At 35.7% G+C, this 25,340-nt stretch overlaps 1 protein-coding gene across 1 annotated transcript in view; it reads left to right on the top strand.

Annotated features, from left to right (window-relative positions):
- The window catches only part of Lrriq1 (leucine rich repeats and IQ motif containing 1), a 152,312-nt gene that overhangs the window by 74,653 nt on the left and 52,319 nt on the right, over positions 1–25,340 (top strand). The window contains exons 19-23 of the mRNA XM_051206403.1: positions 1,832–1,921; positions 2,606–2,727; positions 3,239–3,334; positions 3,590–3,672; positions 12,735–12,836. Coding sequence (XP_051062360.1) covers positions 1,832–1,921; positions 2,606–2,727; positions 3,239–3,334; positions 3,590–3,672; positions 12,735–12,836 — 493 coding nt within the window. The remainder of the gene's footprint in view (positions 1–1,831; positions 1,922–2,605; positions 2,728–3,238; positions 3,335–3,589; positions 3,673–12,734; positions 12,837–25,340) is intronic.

Raw genomic sequence — 25,340 nt, 5'->3', positions numbered from 1 at the left:
TAAGTTTTGTTCGGAGTTTTATGTTGAACTGCAATTCTTTTTTTAAAGGGTAGTCATCAAATATTTTTTTTATCATCTGTCATAAACCAGACAATCCCCTCTAAATGTAAAAGTCAACGGGAGTTGACGGAATTGCTGACATGATTTAACAAGTACTTAATATTAGCAGCTTAAATATGTTGCAAACATTTGCAATATCTTGTTTTCATAACTTTTCCAGAAATATCAAAGCAAATGGCCTTCATGTCAACTCTTTCATTTCGAAGTCCGACTAACAGTCTCTCATTTCCTTTCCTTGCTGTGTGTCCCCAGAACTATAGCTACCATTTTCTTACCTTATCATCCTAAGATATGGGGAAGAAGGACACTCAAGTCTTCAGTGAGAATTCTCATGGCCTCTCCAATAATACTTTATTTGGGGATATTTACATTTCAATAATCTATTTGAAAAACAAAATTTGTATGTTTATTATTCACAACATAATGCTTTAAAACATCTCTTCCTGGTAGAATCAAAATGTTTATTTCATTGTCAAGTACGGTGACTAGTGTGCTTATTATCTTACCATGAGTGCAGCTGACAACCTCTCAGAGATATTTAGTAGATTGTCATTTGCAGTCATCACCACAAATTTTGACAGATTTCTTAAACTTTCTTCTCACTGCCCAGTTGCAACTATTAGACTCAGTATAACTGTGAGACAGATATTTGTATGTTAATAATACATAACAGGAAATCCCATAAAATGCTTAAGTGGTTCTAGTTGTCCTGTTTCCCATGCTATCGGAATACCATGAACTTGATTCTGTTTCCCAAGACTAATGCTCAATTGAAAGTGTTTTTACCTAGTCTACCAGTAGTCACTGTGTCTTTGGCCCACATTTTCAGTAGTCCTTCAAGGCAGATTGAATTTATGTGAATGGAAAACCCTGTTAATATCCCCTTAGATTATAGTCCCCCTAATTTTCAAAATGTTTGGCTGTTTTACAGCTTTGCCAATGCTAATCAGTGTTCTGATGGTCATTGTTTGTTGATAAAGAACCACAGAAGTTTATTCTGAGATATATCAGCTAAGAAAACCCAATTAAATAAAATTCAGATAGTTGTATCTCAAATGTACAGAACCTCTATAACAAATACAACTTCATTGAATAAAGAATAAGGTTGGGAACTATATAGGTGGAACAGCTATGATTCAGAATGAAGACAAAGGAGTTACAAAGTAGCAATTTCACACTTGAAGTATAAACTAACTTTTTTCCCCATTTTAAGAGTTGTGTTGAAGAATAATTACATGAGAATTGATGTACTATACATGTTTAATTCATTCTTACAAATTTCTCTTTTATGTCAACCCAAAATACTTCTGAAATTTGGAAAATAAAAAGTTAAGGCAAACTTTAGCTCATATGTAGTACTTAAGGAAAATTAGTTCTAATGTGTTACAATATTATAGTTTAACAGTGGTTAGTAGGAATTATAATTTGCATGACAGTGAGCTAAAAACCTAATACCTCTTGGTTACTTTTGGACTTAGCTGAAAGTGAGTAGTGAATAAATATGCAGAATAATATGTACCTCATTTTTAGAGCAATCAAATATTGGTTCTTTCCTTAAGCAGAGTGTGTGGATGAACGTCCCATCAGTGTTTTATAATGTGTGCCTTAACCAGAGGCACAGCCTCTTGCAAGAGCAAGTAAAACTTTCCTACAAATAAAAGTCCTCGTGGACCTTGTGGATATTTCTGACATAGTGTATAATTTCAAGGAAACAAGGTACAGGTTTGCAAGTTACACTTTGTCCATTCTAATGCCATCTTGTGCTGTGCAGGATGCCTTGGAGAAAGACTGGCCAGTTTTAGATTCCACCAGCTTCCGTTCACAAACACCGCCTCTCTCCAACCAGCTGCCCTGGCCAAAGGTAAAATGTCATGGACACTTTGGAGTACTCGATCTTTGCTGGCTTCTGAAGGTTCTGCTTCGCTGTGGTGATTAATACTGCAATTTATTGACTCGAAAAACATAATAACTTTTATAAGCCTTTGACTTCCTTCCCATCCCCAGATGTAATTTTTCATGTAGCTTTTCTTTCATTTGCTCTTTACTTTTTCTTTACTTTGGATTTCTTTCAACGCTTTATTTAACAGTAGCCAGAAAAAAAAAAAAAAAAAAAAAAAAAAAAAAAAAACAAACTGATGCGCTTCAGCTGCATATTTGGCAGTAGACTAAAATCACCAGTTGATGGCACTCTAAAAATGCAGAAATGCTCCCTCCCTGAGTGGCGGCAGCTGAGGATCCTCAGCCAGAGGTCGAGCGGCTGCAATATCTGCTATTTATTTGATAATCTTTGAAGTTTTTGTTTTCCCGAGACTTTTTAAGCTTTGCAATTAATCATTTTGTCTGCATGAGCTATACCAAAAAAAGCATATTCTTCCCCATTAATGAAAGAATATTTAAGCATGTTCTAGAAATTTCATTTGATTATCCTTTTAATTTTGTAAAGAATGCCCCTTTTGAGACTGCTCAGGTTTATACACGTTAGGTAACAATACGAATGCTGGAACCCTTCAATTTACTTTCCATTTATTTACGTTTTTAGAATAAGAATGCTCAGACTTTGAAACATGATGAAACTTCCCTCACTCTGCCAACTTGCCCAGCTCAGGCATGGCCATGCAGTGAGAAAGAAAATTTGTTTACATCTGAGCACACACAGTTAAGTAGCAGGTAAGCTAAATTACTCTGTTAAGTGGGGATCGGCTTGTGAATGACAAAGCCAAAAGTCCACATCCCTGTAAAACGTAGAGCAACGATAAAAACAGAAGTGAATCCATTGACTGCTTTAGAAGACGAAACACATGTAATGTTAAAATAGGGAAATTCTAGTGTTCAAAATGTGTGGAGGAGTTGCACAAAAGCAATGACGAAGCTTAGGCTTTGGCGAAATAATGCAGTCGTTGTACAAATGGATCTTCCTGGCTTGACAGGTAGAGAGGAGGTTTAGAATGAATATACCAGTGCCACAGCCCTTTCAGCAAAAGGACTGAAATCTGCTCCATGTAATTGAAATGTAAACACTTTAAATAAATGGAGGACTTTTATTACTTCTCAAGATAGAGCTCCTCTGTGGCTTAAATAGACTTGATTTCCAAGTTGGAGACAACATAAACAGCTTGTAGTTTTTTTGAGAAAGCTGGTGTCTGTTAAGAAAAACAAAAACATGCATTTCTGTTGGCAGATCAGAAAACAGAACTTTATCCTGGACAACCGAATCAAACACAAGTTGGAAGAGTTTACTGCAATCTGAAAAAGAAGAAAAAATTTCAGAAGAGTGGTAAGTCCTCTATTTTACACTTAAGAAAATAAGAAATTGAAGGGCTGCTGGAAATCCAAGGCAGACCTTTGGGAGTGGGGGTGGGGAGCACATTCAAAAAGTCTTTAAGGATCTATCTAACCTTTGCAATAAGTTAGGTAGGCTCTCCTGAGTGAGATTACAAATTTATCGGATGTGATATAATCGAAATGCACATTTCCATGTATGTCTATGTCTAAAAATGCCTTAGGTATTTTAAATTTCTTTCTTCAACAGGGGCTTTAAGGATATTTCTACAGCTCAGCAGATGCTAAAGAGAGCACAGAAAATGAAATCAAAAAAAATAAGGAAGAAATTAGGTAAGTCATGGCCTTTGAGCAGTAGCTGTGTGTGATACTTACTATAAATTTTTAAGTGAAGTTTCCTGTTATATTTAATATGAATTCAAATTAACGTACAAGTAACTATCTTTAAGATAGTAACTACAAAATTCTCAATTTCTAAAGAAAATTATGTTACCACATTTAATGATATATTTTGCCTTTTTATTTTAAAAATATTCCCTGTTTCATATGCATGGCTATTGACTTTTCTTTGAGCTGTGCACTGTGGCGATTTTGCTGGAATTTGTCTCTTGAGCTGGTCCATTCGTGAAATGTTGAGTCAAAAGCCATCTGCTTCATATACTCACTCCACTGAGAGCTCTCAAGTTGCTGGGTTAGTCAGTCAACTAAATACATCTGTTTGGTGGATTTTATCTCTAGAGATTTCAAATGGGATCCCTGGAAAAGAAACACAATTTTTTTTTATGATTTTTGAAGAACTTGGTAAAAATTGGAAGGCATCTTTTAACTTTTTTTTCCTATCCACTTGTGAAACTGTTCCACAAATCATTTGTCTTGCTTTGGCCATTTCAACTCATTTTCCAGGCTAAATATAAAAATGTCAGGCAAGAAATAACAAATGGCTATGATTTGATGACTTTTCTTAAAACTATTTAAAATTATCTACATATTGCATTTAACTTCTATCTTTATAATCTCATGAATTCATGGGCGTAATATAAGGCACGTGACTCTTCTAATGAGCAGTTTTGTTATAATTAACCAAGAAGAAAAACTATTCTTGTAGCTCAAAAATTACCTGTTTATTTTTATATTTATTGAATTCTGAGATATATATATATATATATGTATACACATATGTACATGTTTAAAAATTAAAATAGCAAAAATACTTTTTTCTAATAAATTAAATACTTATAACAGTCACTAGCTATAGATAAATTCATGATGACTCTTTTTTGGGTTTTTTAACATGTAATTTATTTTTAAACATGTATGTTATTGGTTATTTTAATTTGTATGTTCTATCCTTTGGGGATAAGTATAATTTTGCATCCCATCTGTCAGATAGAAAACACTGTACATTTAAACATATTACAATGATTGTAAGTTAGCGCTGTGCTTTCCCTTTGTCTATACCTGCTGTGCGCTGCTTTTGTAAGCCCTATGAAGTTCATCTGCTAAGAACCAACCCGTGCTATGGCTGCTTCAGTGAAACAGCAACTCCAAACCCCAAGAGTGTGGAAGTTCAGTCTGGGCATGTGCAATACAATAGGTATGAGGTAGTTCAGGAAACTTCCTTATTTCTTTGATCTATTTCTCTGTCCCTCTACCAGAATTTCAAAAGGAGCTGTTTTAATTATAATAATACAAAAATACAGAAACTCCTGAGCTAAGTTCAAAGGCAAAATGTGTTGAGAACTGGCCCAGTCACTATTCAACAGGGAATTGCATATTTCTCTTTAAGAAGTTTTGCTAGATCTTTGAAAAGAGGTAATATCATGGTTGCTGTCCCCTCTTGTGGAGAGAGTTGAGAAAATATTTATGTCACCAGAACTTTTATGATTCTGCCACTGGAAATGTCTTTGCGTCTGCTGTTATCATCAGAACCTTGCTTGTTTTGGTTGAGGAAGATTTGCTAAGTCAACATATAAAATACGTGTCAGCAAGCAATATCTCCGCACAGTTGTGTTTTTTTTTCTTATTATTTCACTTACTTAAATTAGAGCTCACAACTATATATAATTAAACGAAAAAGAAGTTTCTCTTTGTTGGTCACAAGGGGGCGTGGTAGGGTCAAACATGAGAAGGGAAGACCCACAGTTAAACTTTGTAACTCCATTTTAACTTAGAGTGTTGGCAGTGGTGAATCGGTAGGGTGTGTCAGGTCAAGGTTGTCATCTACAGTTGTGACTTTTTAAATGAAAATCGTCGACTGATTCTGGAATCCCAAGAGACTCTTTACCACTGAGTGAAAAATATCAATCTCTGCTTCATGGTTTTTTGTTTTTTTTTTTTTAAACATCATCATACATTAATGACTTGACTTTAACATCTAAATGCCTAAGCTCAGACTTTAATTGTGAGTCTCTCGTGGCTCTCATGGCTTCCCCCCCTCCTCACAGTAGACATGCCTGTTGGAATAAGAGAGGGTTAAAAAGGAGAGAGAAAATTGAGGAACCCTCTTGACTGATCACATGACCTCATTTTCATCTGTGAAGAAATTATTTAAGAGTTTGTACAAAAGGCAACAGGATTGAGATCCTGTTGCCTTTCCGATTTTCAGAATTCAACTGGCAATGCGTCATTAATTACTTATTTATGACCGTGATTTAAAATGTTAGCCACTTTTGCTTGAAAGCAATACTTAAATAGAAATTATGCTAAAGCGGTAAAGTTTCCTAGGAAAGTGTAAATGTTAATGGAGAGATAGTCAACACATCTTATGTGGGAAAACCCGCCAGTATGAAAATTTTTGGCCATGAGAGGGCAGCATTGTCCACAAAAGTGCTGGGAGACCCATTAGTTCTGTTGTCTAAGGTCGGCAGTGGGGTGTGTGTGTGTGTGTGTGTGTGTGTGTGTGTGTGTGATGTGTGAGACAGGGTTCATTAATTACACGCAGTCAACACTATTCTCTGTTCTGACAAAGCAGCGATCCTCAAGGAAGCCGAGCATACACACAGAGTACAGAAGAGTTAAGTATCAGCTATGTAAAATATAAAATAAGCTGGGCCAGAGAAAGCACTTAATATTTCCTGTTTGTGTCATTTACATTTATTAGCCAAGGAATGTGAATCAACAGTACTCATTTAATGGGAAAATGAAAACATGGCAAGTGCCATGATTTGCAAAAGTAGGGGTTAATGAAACAAATTCCCATTAGACGAGGAGAAGCGCTGGAGAAGCTGATTAATCACAAAACACAGTTGAGCACGAGTGAGGAGAGCTGGGAGAGAAGCCCCAGCGCTGATCTGCAGGCATAAATAAAGCCACCTGCCTTTAGGAGCATCAGGATCCAGTGTCCTGAGTAGCTCAGTTCACAGACCTTCAACACAGGTCTGGCTTGTTTCCTCTTACTTCTTTGATATAAAGTTTCATTTGCATAGGAAAAAATAAAGAGAAGCAGAGTAGGGAAGAATGGGAAGAATTGTTTGCCAGCCTTGAGAGGAAGTTTAAAAATGTGTGACATTAACTTTATCATGGTTTTCTCAGTTTGTGTTTGCTTTGTGGTTGTTGTGTTTCTTAGTAAGTGGTTTTTTCCCCCCCTTCCTGATTGACATCAGCTAGAAACAAAAGTGACTAGTCCTGTTTGGCTCATCATCGGTCTATCTGTTTCTTCTGCTGACCTACTGAAGGAGGCACAAAAGGAATTTCAGAATTTGGTGACCAGCATTGGAGTTCCCAGACACTGAGGAAAGTTTAAGGTGCAGCCCTTCCATGAAGAACATCATATGTAAAATGAGAGTTCCTGCTCTATTGAAAACATGCAGGGCCAATAACCCCAGGGCAGTGAGCATATGTGGGAGTAAGACTAGATGAGTGGGCTGAGGGAAGGGAGTGGGTGGCTGGTCTTGATGCCTGGCACTCTTTAGAGGGCTCTAAGTAGAGGGATTGGGCTGCATAGAAGCTGGAAAACCCAAGACTATGTAGAAGGCAGACATAATATGTTTTTCTCTGTGAGTTGAATTTAAGCCTTTGCAATTAAAGGAAAGAAGAAATAAGATGAAGCGAAATGGGCTAATTTATTTTTGAAGGATGGCTGACATGGATGAAAAAAATGGTTCTTCAGCCCTTTTTTTTTTAAACACCTAATACTGTCAAGCATATGATTCTCCTTTAGTGGGTATTTGCTGGTGTTATTTCCAGGAAAAATAGCGTAAGCCAGTTCATATCATTTAATCATATACAAGAAATTAGGTAATGTAGAAAATTAAGAAAGGCTCATTTTGTGCATTTTAAAGCTGTTCACAAGCTGTGTGAAATGAACTTCCACAACGGTAGTATAACTAATGAATTTTTAGGTGAGATGGATCAGGAATCATCAATATTGATCAAAGTTCACCAAAATGAGATTTGCTTAAGATTTATTTTATTTACCTCAAAGAATCCTAGAAATAACCAATAAGAATTTTAGCCAAACACTAATTTAATTTGTTGTGCTTCTAAAAGCAATAATAGTATTCACTTTGAATTGTAAGCAGTCTGGTCTCTACCTATTTTGCATTAAACTTCCAGAATCTACTAATATGTCTGGCACATGACTCAACAGTAAAGTACCTGAAAGTTACTGAGAAACAGTTAAAAGTATATATTTATTGCTTCCTGAGCTTTTAATCAATTGTGGATTCATATATGAGAAGTTAAATTTAAACTAGTACACAATATGCATGTATATGCAAATGAAATTAACACTAATGTCCTTCAAGATGGCCCAAGTCCATCCCCAGCCAAACTTGGCAGTGTTTTCCATATGGTGTTGTCTTTAGAGATCTGATGGATGCAAGAGTAAAGGAAACAGAGATTCCCACTTCATGTTTTCAGAGAGCTGATGAGAGCAGGCAGCATGTGACAGAGGACTTCCTGTGTGAAGGACCACCGAGGGCAAAAGACCATCGTGTGAGCTTATGAAAATGGAACCTAGACTTCAGTGAATACCGCAAGATGTTAGCTGCGGGATGGCTGCCAAGGAGATCTGTATACAGGCGATGGAGCCAGTCATAAAGGGATGTGTGTTGTGGGAAGCAATCTGAGGGAAAGAGGACCTAACCCTTTAGAATTAAAAAGTGCTTGACATGAGACAGAGAGTCACAGGATTTGGTCTTTGCCCAGCTGGGGTCTCGTCTTGCTTTAGTCCAGTATTTTCTGCTATGTATCTGTATATTTTCTGTGCCATTGTCTGACGGAAGTATGCCATTTATTTTACAAGAGGTTACAAGTAAGAGTTCGCCTTGAGCTAATGGAAGAGACTTTAGATTTTTCAGACAGTGCTGTGACTGTGGAAACATTTGAAGCTGAATTTATGAAAGGCCTCTTAGGTTATGGCCATAAGACTAGAGCCAAGGGGTTGGATGCCGTGGTTTGAATTGGAACTATCCCTATAGTCTCAAGCATTTCAACAGAACTGTCCCCTGTAGTCCCAAGCATTTCAACCCTTGGTCCCCATTTGGTAACACTGTTTGGGGGAGTTTTGGAGGTGGAGGAAGCATGTATGTGGGGCAGGGTATGATTTCAAACCTTTGTCTGCTTTTAGTTGGCCATGTATGCTTTCTGCTCTTGGTTCAAGATGTGAGCTCTCGGCATACTCCTCTTTAAGGGCCACGGCTGCTGCTTGTTGCCATAACTTTGCTCAGCTCTTATGGACTCTTGTGCCTCAGGAACCATAAGCTAAAATAAAGTCTCTGTTTTTAATGTTGGCTTTTTGGTCGAGGTGTGTTATTACAGCAGGGTAAAAGTAACTAATACTGTTCACTTTGAAGAATGCTGTCTCTCATGCAGCAAGATCTGGCTCTACCCCACAGCAGCTCACAAAAATGGCATGGTTGAAATCTTCTCAGAAGGGAGAGGCAGGGAGGTTGATGTTAAAAGCCGTCCTAAGTTAAGACCAGCCTACCTAGGCTGTTTAAGTCATTTTTTTTTTTTTTAGGCAAAATAAATACATTTAATGATATTTTGTGTAAGAAGAATGGCATTAACGTAGTGACTTGTCAGGGAATATTAGTTTCAGGTGTGTGACTTTTGTTTACGCCGCATTTGTTTACCTCTGCGAAGCTGTGTTACTGTGCCTGTCTAAACCACCTGATGGGCCTAATAATGAGCTGAATAGTGATAGGGAGGGAGGAGCAAGGACAGATGGGGCAGGCAGGCAGAGAGGATAAATGGGGGGAGAAACAAGAAGGAGCAGGAAAGAGAGAACAAGGAGAGGAGAATGTCAGGGTTCAGCCACCCAACTACGCCACTACCCAATCAGCCATGGAGTAAGAAGGAAAGTAAGATATATAGAAGTAAGAAAGATAAAAGCCCCAAGGGAAAAGGGTAGACAGGTCAATTCAAGTTAAGAAAAGCTGGCTAGCAACAAGCCAAGCTAAGGTCAGGCACGTGTAAGTTAAGAATAAGCCTCCCTGTGTGATTTACTCGGGAGCTGGGTGGTGGGCCTCACAGAAACCGCAAAAGAGTAAAAAACATCAAAGTATAGTGAATCCAAACCGAGACTGAGTAGAAACTGAGAAAGGATTACACAAGTGATAGATATTGTCATAGAAACTTTAGGAATGAACTCAAATTACATTACCTTAAAGAGAATGGTTACAAAGGTTACAAAGCATAACAACACACAGAGCCAACTGCATAAATAAAAATACCTGAAAATCTCTTTAGTTGTATTTAAAGGTATGTTGAATTTTTTACACTGGCAAGACATGCTAGAAGAGAGAAAGAAAGAACTTTTTTTTTTTCCCAGACAGAGTTTCTCTGAATTGCTTTGGAGGCTGTCCTGGAACTAGTTCTGTAGACCAGGCTGGCCTTGAACTCACAGAGATCCACCTGCCTCTGCCTCCTGAGTGCTGGGATTAGAGGCGTGTGCCACCAACGCCTGGCAAGAAAAAGAACTTTCAAAGTAACAATTATCACAGACAAGTATACTTAAGGATAAAAACAGACTTTAAAAGTGAACAATGTTGGATCCATAAGGCCTACCTTATTCTATGAATGATTAAAGGTATTTTCCAGTAATTTAATCATTTAGAAATGTTGCCATCATTTGTGCTGACTTACATTTCATTGTGGCATCTATTGAGTGACTACACTTAATGTGAACTTGTCAAATCTCACAGACCAAGTCTATGCTGGATAGACTGGGCAGAGTGCAAAACCAGTGTGCTCACATCCATACAACTAACTTAATGTGAACCTGAGACCTGACCCATGGAACAATCCATGCTAAATGATCCACAAGCTCTTCTCCTTACAGTAGCCCCTCTTCCCCTGGCTTCCCAACTCTACTCTGTGTTTCCTAAGCCTAAGAATGTTATTTTATTCACAGTGTTATTTCTAGGGACTATTAGTTCCATTTATTTTTTCCCATGTTAAATAATCATATTTCTTCTTGTCATTATCCCTTTCCAGTTGAAATGAATGTTGAATGAATCAGTTGAAGTGTTTTGAAACTAAAAGGATATTTGTATTGTGGTGGTAACCCACATGTGTTCTTGGGCAATAAAATAACTTTAATGAGTAAATTTTGTCAGACATGCATTCTAAATGGTTTATCTGTGCTAAATGCTTGTCTCTGGATCACAGTATGAAGGAAGTGTTATTGATATCCTTGCTTCACATATAAAGTCATACAGAGGGAGTGCCATTTTTTTCCAAGAAAGTTCCAAATAAAACAGTGGCCCATGCTTTTGCATAATATTTTGTTCACTGGAATACAAGCTAGCCGATGATGGATCCATCTACCTATTTCCTGTATTCACCAAGAATATAATTATTTGGAATTACATTGTGTGTGTGTGTGTGTGTGTGTGTGTGTGTGTGTGTGTGTGTGTGTTTTGTTGAGTGCCTACAAGTACACAAGCATGAGCCATTTCACCTTTGGAAAGTCACTATTCAGGTTGAAAAGAGACAGATTGGAAGAACAGAACGGTGTGTTCACATTCCGACAAGTAGTAAAATTTGGAACTGAACTCTAACCCAGTTATATACTATTGTAGCACTATCCTTCTGAAAGCAACAGAGATCAGTAAGGACACAGGAAGAAAGAAGACTAAGAAAGTTGAAAGATGGCCATGACGAACCACAGCAATGTTCCACAGATTGTCACATTAGCTCATGGAATTATACTTTTCTGAACTGACTTATGTTTCTTTTGAGATATCACAGATATGTGGATAGATTATATAGCTTCTTACCTGGGCTATGGTGTGTCTGTGCACTTATTATTATTGGTAATTCCCAGTGAGCTTTTGTAGGAACTTCTAGTGATTATAGGGCACAGATATCTCAGAATGGAACTTCTGTAGACGTGCTCGATACAGTGTGTGTGAAACACAAAAAACGAGCCTTACTGGGGCTCAGATACTGGTAGAACCCAACTGAGAATTGTCAGGATGTTCAGCACAGAGCATCTTTCCTCTCTGTACAGTCCTGATCGTACTGCTTTGTCATTAAACTATATGTGTGCTTTAGTATCTTTTATGTTTAAAATCTAGACGTTTTTGTTTGATATATTTAAGCCCATTTCACTAGACATTAATCAAGGATCCTTACTCACCTAGACTTTTTTTTTTCAAATAGTAAAAGATAGTAAAACCAATGGTGCCATCCTAAAATGGTGCTGTATATGAAACCATGCTAATACTAAAAGTACTTCCTTCCCACCAACTTTCATCCCCTGGTGCTTATATCACTGATTTCTCAGTCTTTGGGCAAAACCTCTAAATATTACAGGGCTAGGTCCCACTTTCACATTCTATAAAATTATTTGTTTTTAATAAGATAATGTAAGGCCTTACATTCACAGTGACTCCCCCCCCCCCCATAATATGACTGATTGATACTATTTGTAACTTGAAAACACAGAAAATCCATAAAACTTCTGTGTTCTTAAATACATTAGCATGAATTGAAATTGCCATGTTTTTAGGTGAAATCAACATTTTCTAGTAATGTTTTCTTGCTGTCTTGTTTCCCTCTCACATACGTGTTCTCTATAGAGTTTAGCGAGGATAGAGTGAGCATGTTTTCTTCCCTGTTAATCAAAAGCTCTTACTGGCTTGAGGGGAAGTACTACAAAAGGAACTAACATAATATTCGCATGGCTCTGAAAGAAAAAGATGATGCCAACTGGCAAAAGTGTATATGTTCAAAATTTCACAGTATTATAAACATTTCTGTCATTTACTAAAGGAGGGCCATATATTGACCATATGACTAGGAGTGTTCAAATGTTGGTCAAATCTATGAAGGCATTGGCATTTTCACAGTGAAATGTGCATAATTATTAATACTAGCATCAAGAAAACACAGGGTCATGTTAGAGAAGGAGTAACCAAGAGCTGGTTTTTCTTCTTTTTCATTAGAACCCTCTGTACGACTAGCAATATTCAGAAAACACAAAAGCGATGTTTCTGTTACAAAGTCATCAAAGAGGACACAACTCAGGAGAGATGACTACTCTGAAGGTAAGGGTTAATGAGAGACACAGAAAGATTTCAAAGGCCTGTAAGAATAGAAAAAATTTGCTGCAATGTTTTCAGCCACCATAAAACATAAAATATACATATGAACACATATAAAGCACACACATATATGTGTGTAAAATTTCCTTGAAGGAGAATTACATATATTTAGCAAAATAAAAACCCTATTTACATTGCTGATATCTTAGGATTTTTTTTTTATTTGTGTCAGTGTTTGTCTAGATTTTAAATACCTTTCATTATTGTATAAATAACCATGTAAAATTGCATCATCAGTTTTAATGTTGATAAAATGTTTACAGGTGCAATTATATTAACCTCAATTAGTGAGACTGATTGCATGATATTCTAATATTCTTACAGTTAGTATGTTTAAATTTTATTAAACAGTACAGATTATACTGTGTTTTTAAAAATATTTTCATTAGTGAAGGCTTTTTAGGTTTTAGAATTGAAGGTTTTCATATCTAGTTGTCACATTACATTTCTGATTTCATCATACCAAAGTTATAGACTTGTATTATTAAACAGAGCCACAATGTAACTTACCAGTTTTATAACTATTCGTAGGACTAACATTTTTTATAATTTATTCTACCCATACTTCCCAATACACATTTATAACAGAGGGAAAAAGGCATATATTTGTGAATGGAAAATAACTATTCTCTTTTGTACCTTTAATGTAATAAATCTTAAAATGCATGCATCATTAATAGTCTGATTAAGAATGGGTTCATTGTGCCTTGCATTTCATTATGTTTTGGAAGTCACTAAATTATTGTGATATAGAGAGACATATTAAAGCGTGTAAGGTGAGATGATATAGCATCTGCAGTTATTTGAAAGTCTATGACAACAAATACATATTTTAAATGATATGTAAAACATGTGTGTCAGTTTATTGAGCTTACTGCATGAAAAGATTATCACACTCACACATACACATACACACACACACACACACACATATATATATATGTATATGGTATGTGTATCTATTGTTTTAATATTTTTCAATTTTTCATGGTAAGACAATTTCAAAATGTAGTGTCCATTAGTGGTATCCACTCAGTATTGGGGATGAAGAGATGGCTCATTAGTTCAGAGCAGTAGCTACTCTCTTTTTATGCAATAATCTTTTTTATGATTTCTTAAATTAAAAACAGTCTTATTTTACATACCAATCCCAGTTCCCTCTCACTCCCATCTGAATTCAAATCCCATCATCTACCTGGAGACATGAGTTATCAATGACTCCAGTCCTAGGGTATTCAAACCCTCTTGTAGTCTCCTCAGGCACCAGGCGTGCATGAGGCACACAGACCCCATGCAAACAAAAGTATCCTTTTCACATAAAATTAAAAATAAAAACCTCTCACACTATACCTGAGGTCTGGGGGACTTGTCCCTACCAGCAGGAAGTAGTTTGGAAAGAACGACGCCCAAATTCCCAAATATTGTGTATAAATGTTTGTTTTCATTTAATTGGACTTTGTTATATAAAATTAAATAAAAAATACTCTATATGCAAAAAAAAAAAAAAAAATCCAATATTTTAGGAATTATTTTAATAGAATTAAATGCATTTCCAAAAATAAAATAAGCCTGAACTTTCAAACAGCATTCTTTTTCTTCTTATTATTATGTTAGCTAAAAGTGCACTATATTTATAAGTAATAATAACAATTGTGATAAAATTAGTATCAACTCCATAGGAAACTTTTGTTAAATAAAAACATCCTTAGTATAGAAGAATGTCTTTTCTTTCTTTCCTGCAAGAAACAAACATTTAGTTTAGAGCTGGCTTTCACAAAGAAGAGCTCTACCCTAAAATATTCTAGTTAGTGTATTCTCACTTGCTTCCCCTTAGATTGCATGAGAACGGCATGTTTTTCTATCTATGAATCAATATAAAATAAGCTAAGAAAAGTTCATAACAGAGACAGAAAATCTTCTATAGAACAGTGTTTGCACATAAGTTTAATCAGCAAAATTGCTTTTGGTTTTTTTCTCCCATGTGAAATGTGTTTGTTTTGGTGTTATGTATTTTGTTTTGCAATCCTCCTAAATATTGGAACATCCTTTATTCTATCGAATGAGTATTGTGTATATGTAGATTTCCTAATAGTGGGTAATAGTTATTTATTGTAATTTTTTTTTAAGGCGTTTGATTTTAAGGAATGGTCTACACGAAAGAAAATTTCTAGTTAATACATTAACATTTGTCTTTTTTTTTTTTTTTTTTTAAAAAAAAAAGAAGTGTAAAAGGTAAAATGCTTGTGGTTTTCCTGGTTGAACCTCATGTTGTCTTAAGTGCTTCCCTGAACTCAGAATGCACCGAGGCATATGTTCAGTGATACAAAGGAAAGCTTAATTTAGCAGGCTGACCAACTGAAGCTGCAGTGTCGTTGGTGCATTTTGAAACCAAGTCTCTTGAGATACAACTTGTATGCTATATAGTATACTTTTCAGACTATAATTCAATTAATCTTACTGTTACATAACCAGCATTGCCTTCCAGTTTTTGAATGTTAGAGCTTATTTTCCCTTAAGAAAAAAATGAAATAAAATTAATAGTGGGAATTTGACCCCCCCCCAATGAGGGAAATCAAAATTAAATTTGCTATACGTTTAAATTAAATAACTACATGTGGAATGGTATCTCAGAACTATGGTATGCCAGCATTGTTTTATAATTTTTTGATTTTCCTAAAATTAGATCATAGTATTATTTGAGTATTGATTCTATAATTCTAATTTATTTTATAGTAACATTGTATGAGTTATAGAAAAACATTCGTTTTCAATTTTGCACTCATGACCATGTGAAATGTCATGATTCTTGTAAGTTGTATAAAACGCTTTGATTATTACTATGACCTTTTTCTCTGGATGTCAAAAGACAAATGAAGATATCCAAGTGAGAAATATGGTTACCCCTAAAGAATACTTGATATGGAATTAATTGTGTTAAATACTAAAACATAAAAATATTTAGCATTCATCAGTCTATATTTAAGAAATACCTATTTATATAGTTTGCCTTGCTCATGAAATGTAGAAAATGTTTTTTATTTTAAGCCTAGTCAAGACTAGGTTGTGACCACGCCTGTACACAGGGTAACCGGAAGTATATGCCATGTGTCAGATATTATACGGTTCTTCCTATAGGACTGATGGCCTAAAGAATATAGAGATCCTTGCTTGCTTGCTTGCTTGTTAGGTGCCTATCTTAGTTTACCTCCATTGTCACATATCATTCTTGCTTGGGTTTAAATATCTAATCTTGCCTTCAAATTCAAAACTATATTCCCTTGAAAGTCTCTGAAAACAAATTTTGTTTTCTTTTATTTTAAGTTATCTGTTAAGAATCCTGAAATCACTCTTCCACTGACCTAAGAGGAAACAGAGTTGTAGTGTTATGTTTGCATGCCACAATTTGTCTAACACAGCCTAAATCATTTTTTAAAACTAGCTGTTTCAACTGTATGCTTTCATTATTTCCTATAAATAAACAGTAAATCAAATCAAGTGTGGCTAAATATTTGTAGTATAGCATTCATTAAACTGTTTTGCCGAAGAGATTGTCAGCTTCAATCAGTAGAAAATGGTACGTGGATGCTCATGTCACTATCCTGGATAGTCCCTATTGTAAGTTGTTTTACACTTTCTCAAATTATATACTTATTGATAAGTCATGATTATATAAAATTATAAGGAGAAATGTGGTATTTTGTACATGTCTACCACATGATAAGTTTAAGTTTAGCTAATTAATGTGTATATTACTTCAGCTGCCTATAATTTTATAGTGAAATATTTAAATTATAGCATTAGCTATTCCAAACTATTCTTCTATAGAATCTTTGACATGGAGTGGAACTCAACACCTAACTTTCCTGTCTAAGTTTTGGTCAGCAGCATCTCCTTCCCTTTACTCTCCCTACCTTGACTTCTGGTAACTGTTATTCTACTCTCTATGTTCATAAGCTCAGCATTACTGGATTCCACATATATTATACATGATGTCCCATTTCTTTTTTTATACTATAGTGTATTACTTACACTACTCTCCTTCAAATTCATTCATGTTGCCACAGTAATGGGATTCCCTTCATCTTCCTTAAAGACTGTCCAGTATTTCTTTGTGTATGTATACTATATTTCCTTTACCTGGTCATGTCTTAATAGACAATGCAGTTACTTACATATGTCTGTGACTATGAATAATGCAGTAAACACGGACATCTCTAACACACTGTCTTCATTTCCTTTGGATCATTGTGCAGCAGTGAGATCCAATGTTACCTCCACGTTCAGTTTTCAGAGGAATTTCTGTAACGTTTTCAACAGTAGCTTCTACTAATTTATATTCCTCTAACCATGTACATTTGTTTGATTGTCACCACAAGATGGCTTTTTCTCTTCTGTGTTTGTAATAAAATCCATCTGACTAAAGTTAGATAATACTTTGATTTTCATTGTGTGTTTGTTAATGATGATGCATAGATATAGAGACATCGACAATAGAAAGATGATAGATGGATAGATGATAGATAGACAGATGATATTTATTTTAAACCACCTCCTGTGCCAATGTCTTCCAGTACCTTCCCTGTTTTGTTTGTGGTCTAGTTTCAATTTATAGAAGCAACTATCCGGTCCACATTGTGTATGCTTGGGGCTTATGTGAAAAATGAGACTATCCAGAAGTGTGCGGGTTTGCTTCTGAGTGTTAAGCTCCACCTCATTGGCTCATGTGTGTCTCCATCCCAGTACTATGCTGTTCGGATGACAATCATTCACTAATGAGTTTGGAAATCAGGGAATTTGATGCCTTAGGCTTTGCTCTCTAAGCTCATGATAATTTTAGCTATTTTGTGCTTCCATGCAAATTTAATAATTTTATTCCATTTATGTGAAAAATAACCTTGGAATTTTGATACAATTACATGGAATTTGTCCAAAAGTTTTGTATGAAGATGTTAACAAATAATATCTTACAGTCCTTTAGCCTGGAAGAGCTTTCCATTTTCTCCATTTTTTTTCAGTTGGATGTTTGTTTCTCATGTGTTTGATATTATTCAGTATAGAGTTCTTTTCCACTTCTGTAATGACATTTTTATATAAGGATTTTATTGTTGCTTTTGTATTTAAGTTATTAATTTCATTTTGAGTCTTTATAAATATATACATCTTATAAATATATAGAAACACTACTCAAGTTTTGTATCATACTGCTCTACTGAATTCACTGATTGAATATATCAGGAATTTTGTGTGTGTGTGTGTGTGTGTGTGTGTGTGTGTTAGAAGAGTAGATAAGACTATGATATCAACTAATAGGGACAGTTTTACTTTCCTACATGTTAGAATGCCTTTTCTGCCTTTGGATTGCCTGATTTCTCTAGATAGAACTATTAGTACTCTGTAGTCTGATTAGTCATCTTTTTTTCCCTAATATCTAAGGAGAAAAGCTTTTAATTTTTCACTATTGAAAATGAATTTCCCTCATTTCATTCATCTGCTATATCATATTGATTAAGTTTCATGTATCACAACATTTGAACAAAGCAAAGATAAATACCATTTGATCATAACTTCTTGAATCTCAACTTGTCTCCAGGAAGCTAAGTTATGCTGATTTATTTACTATTTCATGTTAAGGTTTTTTTTTTGTTTTTTGTTTTTTTTTTTACTATTTTCAATTGTGTGGTTGTGTGTATGTGTTTATGTGTGAATCTGTGTGTGTGTGTGTTGGGGGGTGTAAAGGTGCCCATAGAGTTAAGGACAAAGTGCTGTATTCTGGAGATGGAGTTAGAGCCACCTCTGCATCACTCAGCATCGGTGCTGGGAGCTGAACTTCAGTCCTTTGTAAGATATGCTTCATCATGGAGTCATTAATTTGTGTTCATAAATTGATTAAGAATTATACATAGTTTAGTCATTAGTGACAGTTTGACCTGAGATCATTTTGTAAAGAACATCAGTACACATTTTACTAAAATTATTTGGCAACATTAATTATTTCTAAATCAATGGCTCAAAATTTGCATTTATTATTAAGGATTATGAGCTTAATCTCTTTCACAGATTCCCATGACATGTATAATAACTGTTCACATTTTAGAAGCGAGGCGTCAGTGATTTTGAACATCTGATAAGTGACTTGTCCATAGTCATATAAAGAGTGAAGGTCTGAAAGGGGGAGCTGATTTTTTCATAAAACCAAAGCTTGAAAAATCAAATCACAATGTATATTTTGAGGAACAAGATTTCATAGTAACTCCAAAATGCACACACTTTAGAATCCAAATACTGAGGGAAAAAAAAACTTATATAATAGGTAATATAAAAAAACTCTAGGAGACTGATAGTGAATTTCATTTTAATTCCTGTAATCTTGTTGGCAACCCATATAAATGAAGATGTAGTTTTTGCCATCGTTGCCATGAATATTTGATGTTTATGCTATAGTTAATTAATAATATTGACATGATGATAATGTTATATTATTGAGAACCAAATATACTCTGGCTTCATGATAACTGGATGACAATATTTTACTTTACATCTGTTCATTATCAGATACTTTGGCACCTTCACACACAGTCCCAATGGGTACAATTTATTTTTGCTTCATTTATACTCATTTATATTTATACATAAATGAAATTCTTTCCCTACCCTCATCTACTGAACTTCTAAATTTGCTACTTCTAAAGCTAAAGCAAATTTAGAATCCTAGGATTAGCCAGGGGGAAAAATGAGGCTGGAAAAAAATGGGTCTAGCCTGACTGCTTTCTGAGAAAGATGGTTTCAAGTTTTAGTTCTTCATCCCTGGAACAATTTTACTTGATTTTAAAATCAAGTTTTCTTAAATCCCAGTATGGTGCTGTCATCACATACATGAATCCTATTTGTCCTCCTGTAAAATAGAAGATTTACAGATACCATATGTTCCTATATGTCATAACTGTTTAAATAGTTGTGTATTAAATTTTCAAGTAATGAAGACATTTGAAAACTGTAATTTCTATACTTTTTACTTCAGAGCATTCTAATCAAACCATCTTCTTTTGTGGTATTTTTTGCTTTATGATTACAAGCATTTTCTTCTGCTTTCTCCATTTTAATGACAGGTTAGAGTACAAAATCATATTATGCAGATTTGTTTTAGTGTAGGTTTTGTGTTTCCATAGCTGTATATAAAACACTTGCTAATAGTGTGTGGTGTTTATGTATTAAGAGTTAGCAGAGATTTGCTAACATTTAGATTGACTAGCATTTAGCCACGGGGAATATAGAAGCAAAGAAACCCTGAAAGCATCCTACTAAAAGATGCCTGTAGTCTTGTTTTTATTGAGTAAAATACATTATTAATCAAAGTAGACATGGATACAAAGATTTAGAAAATGTGGTTTGTCAGAAGCTTAGTCTCCTATAATTATTATAATTTGAATTACTATATTTCTACCACATTGTGAATATCTTATATCACCTCTGGTATCCCTTGCTGTTATTTGTAGGGCCTTAGGCCATAGAGCCATGAAGAAACATGTCCCACTGACTGGATTTAACCTGACTTTCTATGTGTATAAAAGACAAGAATAGTGTTCATATGCAACATGATGCCAATACTAAATGTGTGCTTTTAAAGTGCCTTATTTTTCAGTTTATGGGGAGAAAATAAAAACAGCTTTCACCACTGAAAAGTAAATCTTCAGTAAATAGTCTTCTGAGAAAGTAAATCACAAAGAACTCTGACCTTAAATATAGACTAGGTTAAAAGATGTGCTCACATGACTTTGAACATGTGGCTACTTTGTCATATTGGATAGTTGTCCTTGTGCAACACAGAAAACCCTTTCACTTAGCTCCCTCTTGTTCTCTCGAAATAAATCATGTAGGAGGATGTTTATCTACCTTGAGATACCCCTCATTATGTTTCCCTGTAAGGAGTATGGTTTTTCCTCCCGCCACCTGATCTTGTCCTGCCGCTGTGCCAGCCCCAAATAACACACAGAGACTTTGTATTTGATACAATGCTATTGGCCAGGTGCTAGTTTCTTATCGGCTAGCTCTGTCTTAATTATTAACCCATTTCTATGTATTTCCACGTGGTCTTACTGAGAGTGGAGGAATGGCAATTCTGTTCTCTCCAGGCTCTCCATCTTAACCCCTCTTTACTCCTTCCACAGGTTACTTCCGCCCATGGCTCCACCCCCAATGGGCGTGGTCAGTGCCACAGAAGGACTATCTCACTATATTTCCCTCATATTCTAAGTAATGTTTTGTCTGTAACGTATTATAATGTAATAAATATATAATATTCTCTTTGTTCTTTACTGTCATTTGCAGTTTGTACAATATGTTGTTTCAAGTGTTTTATCTTTATAACTACTAGAATTCTTATGATAAACTTTTATGCTCCAAAAAAAGAAAAATCTTCATTACTTTTAGAAAAGATTATATAAGGTGAAAATCTGCTTGTGTTTTCTGCAATTAAAACTAAAGTAGAATTAGAAGAGAGCATTTCCTTACCTAACTGTTAGTATCTGGAAAAGGGGTTCTCATCAAAAATAAAATTTTAGTTGCAGACTTTAGGATTCAGAGCTTTATCTTAATTCATTTTGCTTATTTTAACTATGAATAAAGAAAGTCTTTGAACTCAAGAACACCAGGCTTTGTTGAAACCCTTGTCACATTGGTGTCACTTAGTGGAAACATAGACATGCATATTGAATCTCAAACTACACAGTGCTGATGAGCACATTGGCATAAACCAAGTGTCTTATCAGGACTCGATTTCCCATAATTCTGTATACCGAAAGTGCAAGATTAAGGTTCTATTCAATTCAGCTCCTGGCAGGTGTTGACTGTTTTCTAAGCAGTTACCTTCTTGGAAAAGGGAGAAAGGGTAGGGGCAGTAGTGGAGGGGGAAATCTTGAAGAAGAGAAGACAATAGAGGAGAGGAGGGGAAGGGAAGAAGGGAAGGGAGGGGAGGGGAAGAGGAGGGCAATAGAAGGGAAGGAATGAAAAGAAGGGAGGGGAGGGAAGGGCTGTGGAAGGTAGGGGAGACTAGGGAAGGAAAGGAATTGGGGGGGGGAAAGGAAGGGAAGGGGGAAACGGAGGTAAAATAAATGAAACCCATTAAGGGTTCCATTGACTGGAACTGTTGAATTAGAACTGTGACCCATAAGCCCAGGTATCTGAACACTTGTTTTCCAAATGATGGTTCTGATTGGGGAGGTTGTAAAATCTTTGGGAGGTGGATTCTTGCTAGAACATTGTCATTGAGCATAGGCTTTGAGTATTTATCGTTTCATGCCACTTAATGTTTGCCATCTCTATTTCATGATTATATTTGATGATGTAAGCTCCTAGCTTTCTGAACCTGCCACCATGCCTGTAGCTTGCTCCTTTACAACCTACCATGATGGACTCACCCTTTAGAACAAGTTGCTTTGGATGGTAGTGTTTTATCATAACAAAATAATACTAATACAGTGACCTAATCTAACACAAATTCCATCCCCAGAGAGCTCTCTCTAAACACCATTATATAGACAGGTAAGGCTTCAGTGTAGAGATTATGTGGATAGAATTTTAGTTCATGACACCTATCTTTTTTGATCAGACAAGAGAGTATAATAGAATTACTAGAGATGTTTTTATCTATACCTGTGGAGCGTCCTACTATTAACAATCAGGAATTTCCAGGACTCATGTGGGTCATTTTAAATTGAAGCTCTCTAACAATAGTCCTCACTCTCTCTCTCTCTCTCTCTCTCTCTCTCTGTGTGTGTGTGTGTGTGTGTGTGTTTCACTGACAATATTCAAACTCCGAAGCAAAACTTACAGCATGAGTGTAGAGTAAAAATAAATTGATAATCGAGTATCATGAAGATCTTCATGGACATAAAGTGAGATTGGGTCCACAAAATGAAAATGATACGCCTCAATCAGAAAGAGAGAAACCATTCCAGGAAAAATACATCTTGAAATCAAAAAGTAATATTAAAAGAACTGTGCATAAAATAAAATGATAATAGTTTATATTTAAGACATTTCTCAGAAAACATTATAAATATAAAGTGAAAAGAAACTTGAGAAGAAAAAAATTGTATGGAGCAGTACCTTAGTCCAGGAGAACTAAGCTTTTTGATAACCTTGATAAATTATCAAAAAATCAAGAAGTACTGACAACGAGGACAACAAATTGATGAAAAGTAATAGCAAAATAATTAGAAACATCCCACAATTTATACTATACTAGTTTCCAGGTCAAGGGATGCTGCTCAATATGAGGATAATGAGTGCAACCAAATCCATCCCTTTGGCACATTTTGGAAAAATGTCATAAAACTGTGCAAAGGAACTTAATTGTATAGTGTGCTTGACATCATTGGTAGTGCATACAAACATTGCTTTACAGGAAAGTGCTGTAGTGAACTACAGAAATATGTCTAATTATCAAATATATGAACTTATAGAACATGTACCATTTTAACTAAGAATTTGGGGAATTGCTATTTAAAGAAAACAATGTGAAAATTATGTAAGGCAATATGGGAAAATAATAACATGTCAAAGAAAAGGATATGCAATATGTATAATCATGCTGCACGATGTAATATAGATCACAAAAGAAAAATTGTGCATATTTTCCCTTAATGTGGTACTAGACTTTATACTTAGGATATGGATGTTTTATTGGAGTAAAAATGAAAGTGAGAAAAGTAGTAAATGACTATAAATTATGAAGGCCATATTTTAACACAAGTACAGACTTATGTATTACATTTTATTTCTTTGATAAAACACCATAGCCAAGGCAACTGATAAGAAGTGTGTTTAATTGGGCTTATGATTGTAGAGAGTTAGACTCCATGATATAGGGGTAGCAGAAAGAACTAAGAGCCCACATCTCCACTCAAAAGCAGGAGCAGATAACACTGGGGAAATGGCCTAAGTCTCTCAAAGCCTTCAAGACCACCCCCAGTCACAACACTCCTCCAATAATGCCACACTTCCTAGTCCTTCCCAAACAGTTCCATCAACTAGACATGAAGTATCCAAAGATACTAGCATATGGGGTTATTCTCATTCAAACCATCATCTTCCCCTCCCAGGTCACCAGAGTCTCCTGGCCATATCATTATACAAATGCATTCCGTCCAACTTCAAAAGTCCCCACAGTGTTTCGATCTCAACACTGTGGGAAAGGCGAAAGTTCAACAGCTTCTCTAAAACTCAAGTCAGTCTCTTACCGTAACACCCACAAAATTCGGAGCGCAAGTTACATAGCTCCAGCATATAATGGCATGGTGTATATACATTACCATTTCAAAATGGAGGTCTCTAAAAATGACTTGGAAATACTGGACTGAAGCAATACATAAAGCCAGCAGAACAGACTCCAAATCCTAAAGCCCATGTCTGATACTAGAGGCATGAATGACACCTTTCCCCTGACTCTGAGACCTTCAATATGCATCTTTAGCTCGGGCTGATTTCTACTCTCTGTTTGCAGCTCTCCTTGGCAGATGTCTCAGGGATCTGACATCTCCAACATCTTGCAATGTTTAGGGCAATCCAGGCTTCACTTCCACGGCCACATGCAATGGCCACTTAAGACAGTTTTCTGTTGGATCCTTCACGAAGGGACCACCCTGCCACATATTATCTGACCTGGATTATTCTCCTTAACAGAGGAAGACTCCACAGCCCCCTTACTCATATATCCTTATAACTTAAAGCCAGAAGAGTATGGATGACAGTGCCAAGTCCAACTGCTTGGTTGGGGTGGAAGCTGACCCATTTGAGGCACATTTACAACAGCTTTCATTTGTTGTCTTAGGAGCAGAAAACTAACTCCTTAGATCTTTTCATTTCACATGGCCTAAGCGCACCTGGGTCTGGTCTTGCCCCAAGGACATGCTTCCCTTTATTCTGTTGTAGATTGGTCCTCTCCTTAATTTTCTGATCTCTTCTGTCATCAGTTTTGCCTCCCTCATTAAATTTTCTGGTACACTTTTTCCCTTTAAACTTAAATGTGTTTTGTAATTTTTTTTTTTTGCACCAATTACTCTTTCTCATTATGGACCATATGAGTACTTAATATTCACCACACAACAAAGTCAATATTAGGGTTGAAATTTTCTCAGCCAAGGAAATTAGTCCTTTATTTCTAATTTAGCCTCTGTCAAATTCTTAGGACAAGGGCAAAAAGCAGCCACATTTTTTGCCAAAGTAGCATGTATCTGTAATCAAGCTGGGCCTTTCCAGTCCATATAGTGCTCATCATTACTGTTTCCAAACTTATATCCAGATATCACATTAAGCTCCACTCACAATATTCAACACCTTAGCCCAAAATCCCAAAGATTGATGAATTCATCCAAAACATAGCTTGGCCAGGCTTGTTAAAGTTCTACCTCATTTCCTGGTACCAAGGTCTGCGTTAGTTACTTTCCTATT

Source organism: Phodopus roborovskii, unplaced genomic scaffold (assembly GCF_943737965.1).
Source record: "Phodopus roborovskii unplaced genomic scaffold, PHOROB, whole genome shotgun sequence".
Lineage (NCBI taxonomy): Eukaryota > Metazoa > Chordata > Mammalia > Rodentia > Cricetidae > Phodopus > Phodopus roborovskii.
This window is presented reverse-complemented; position numbering and strand designations above follow the sequence as displayed.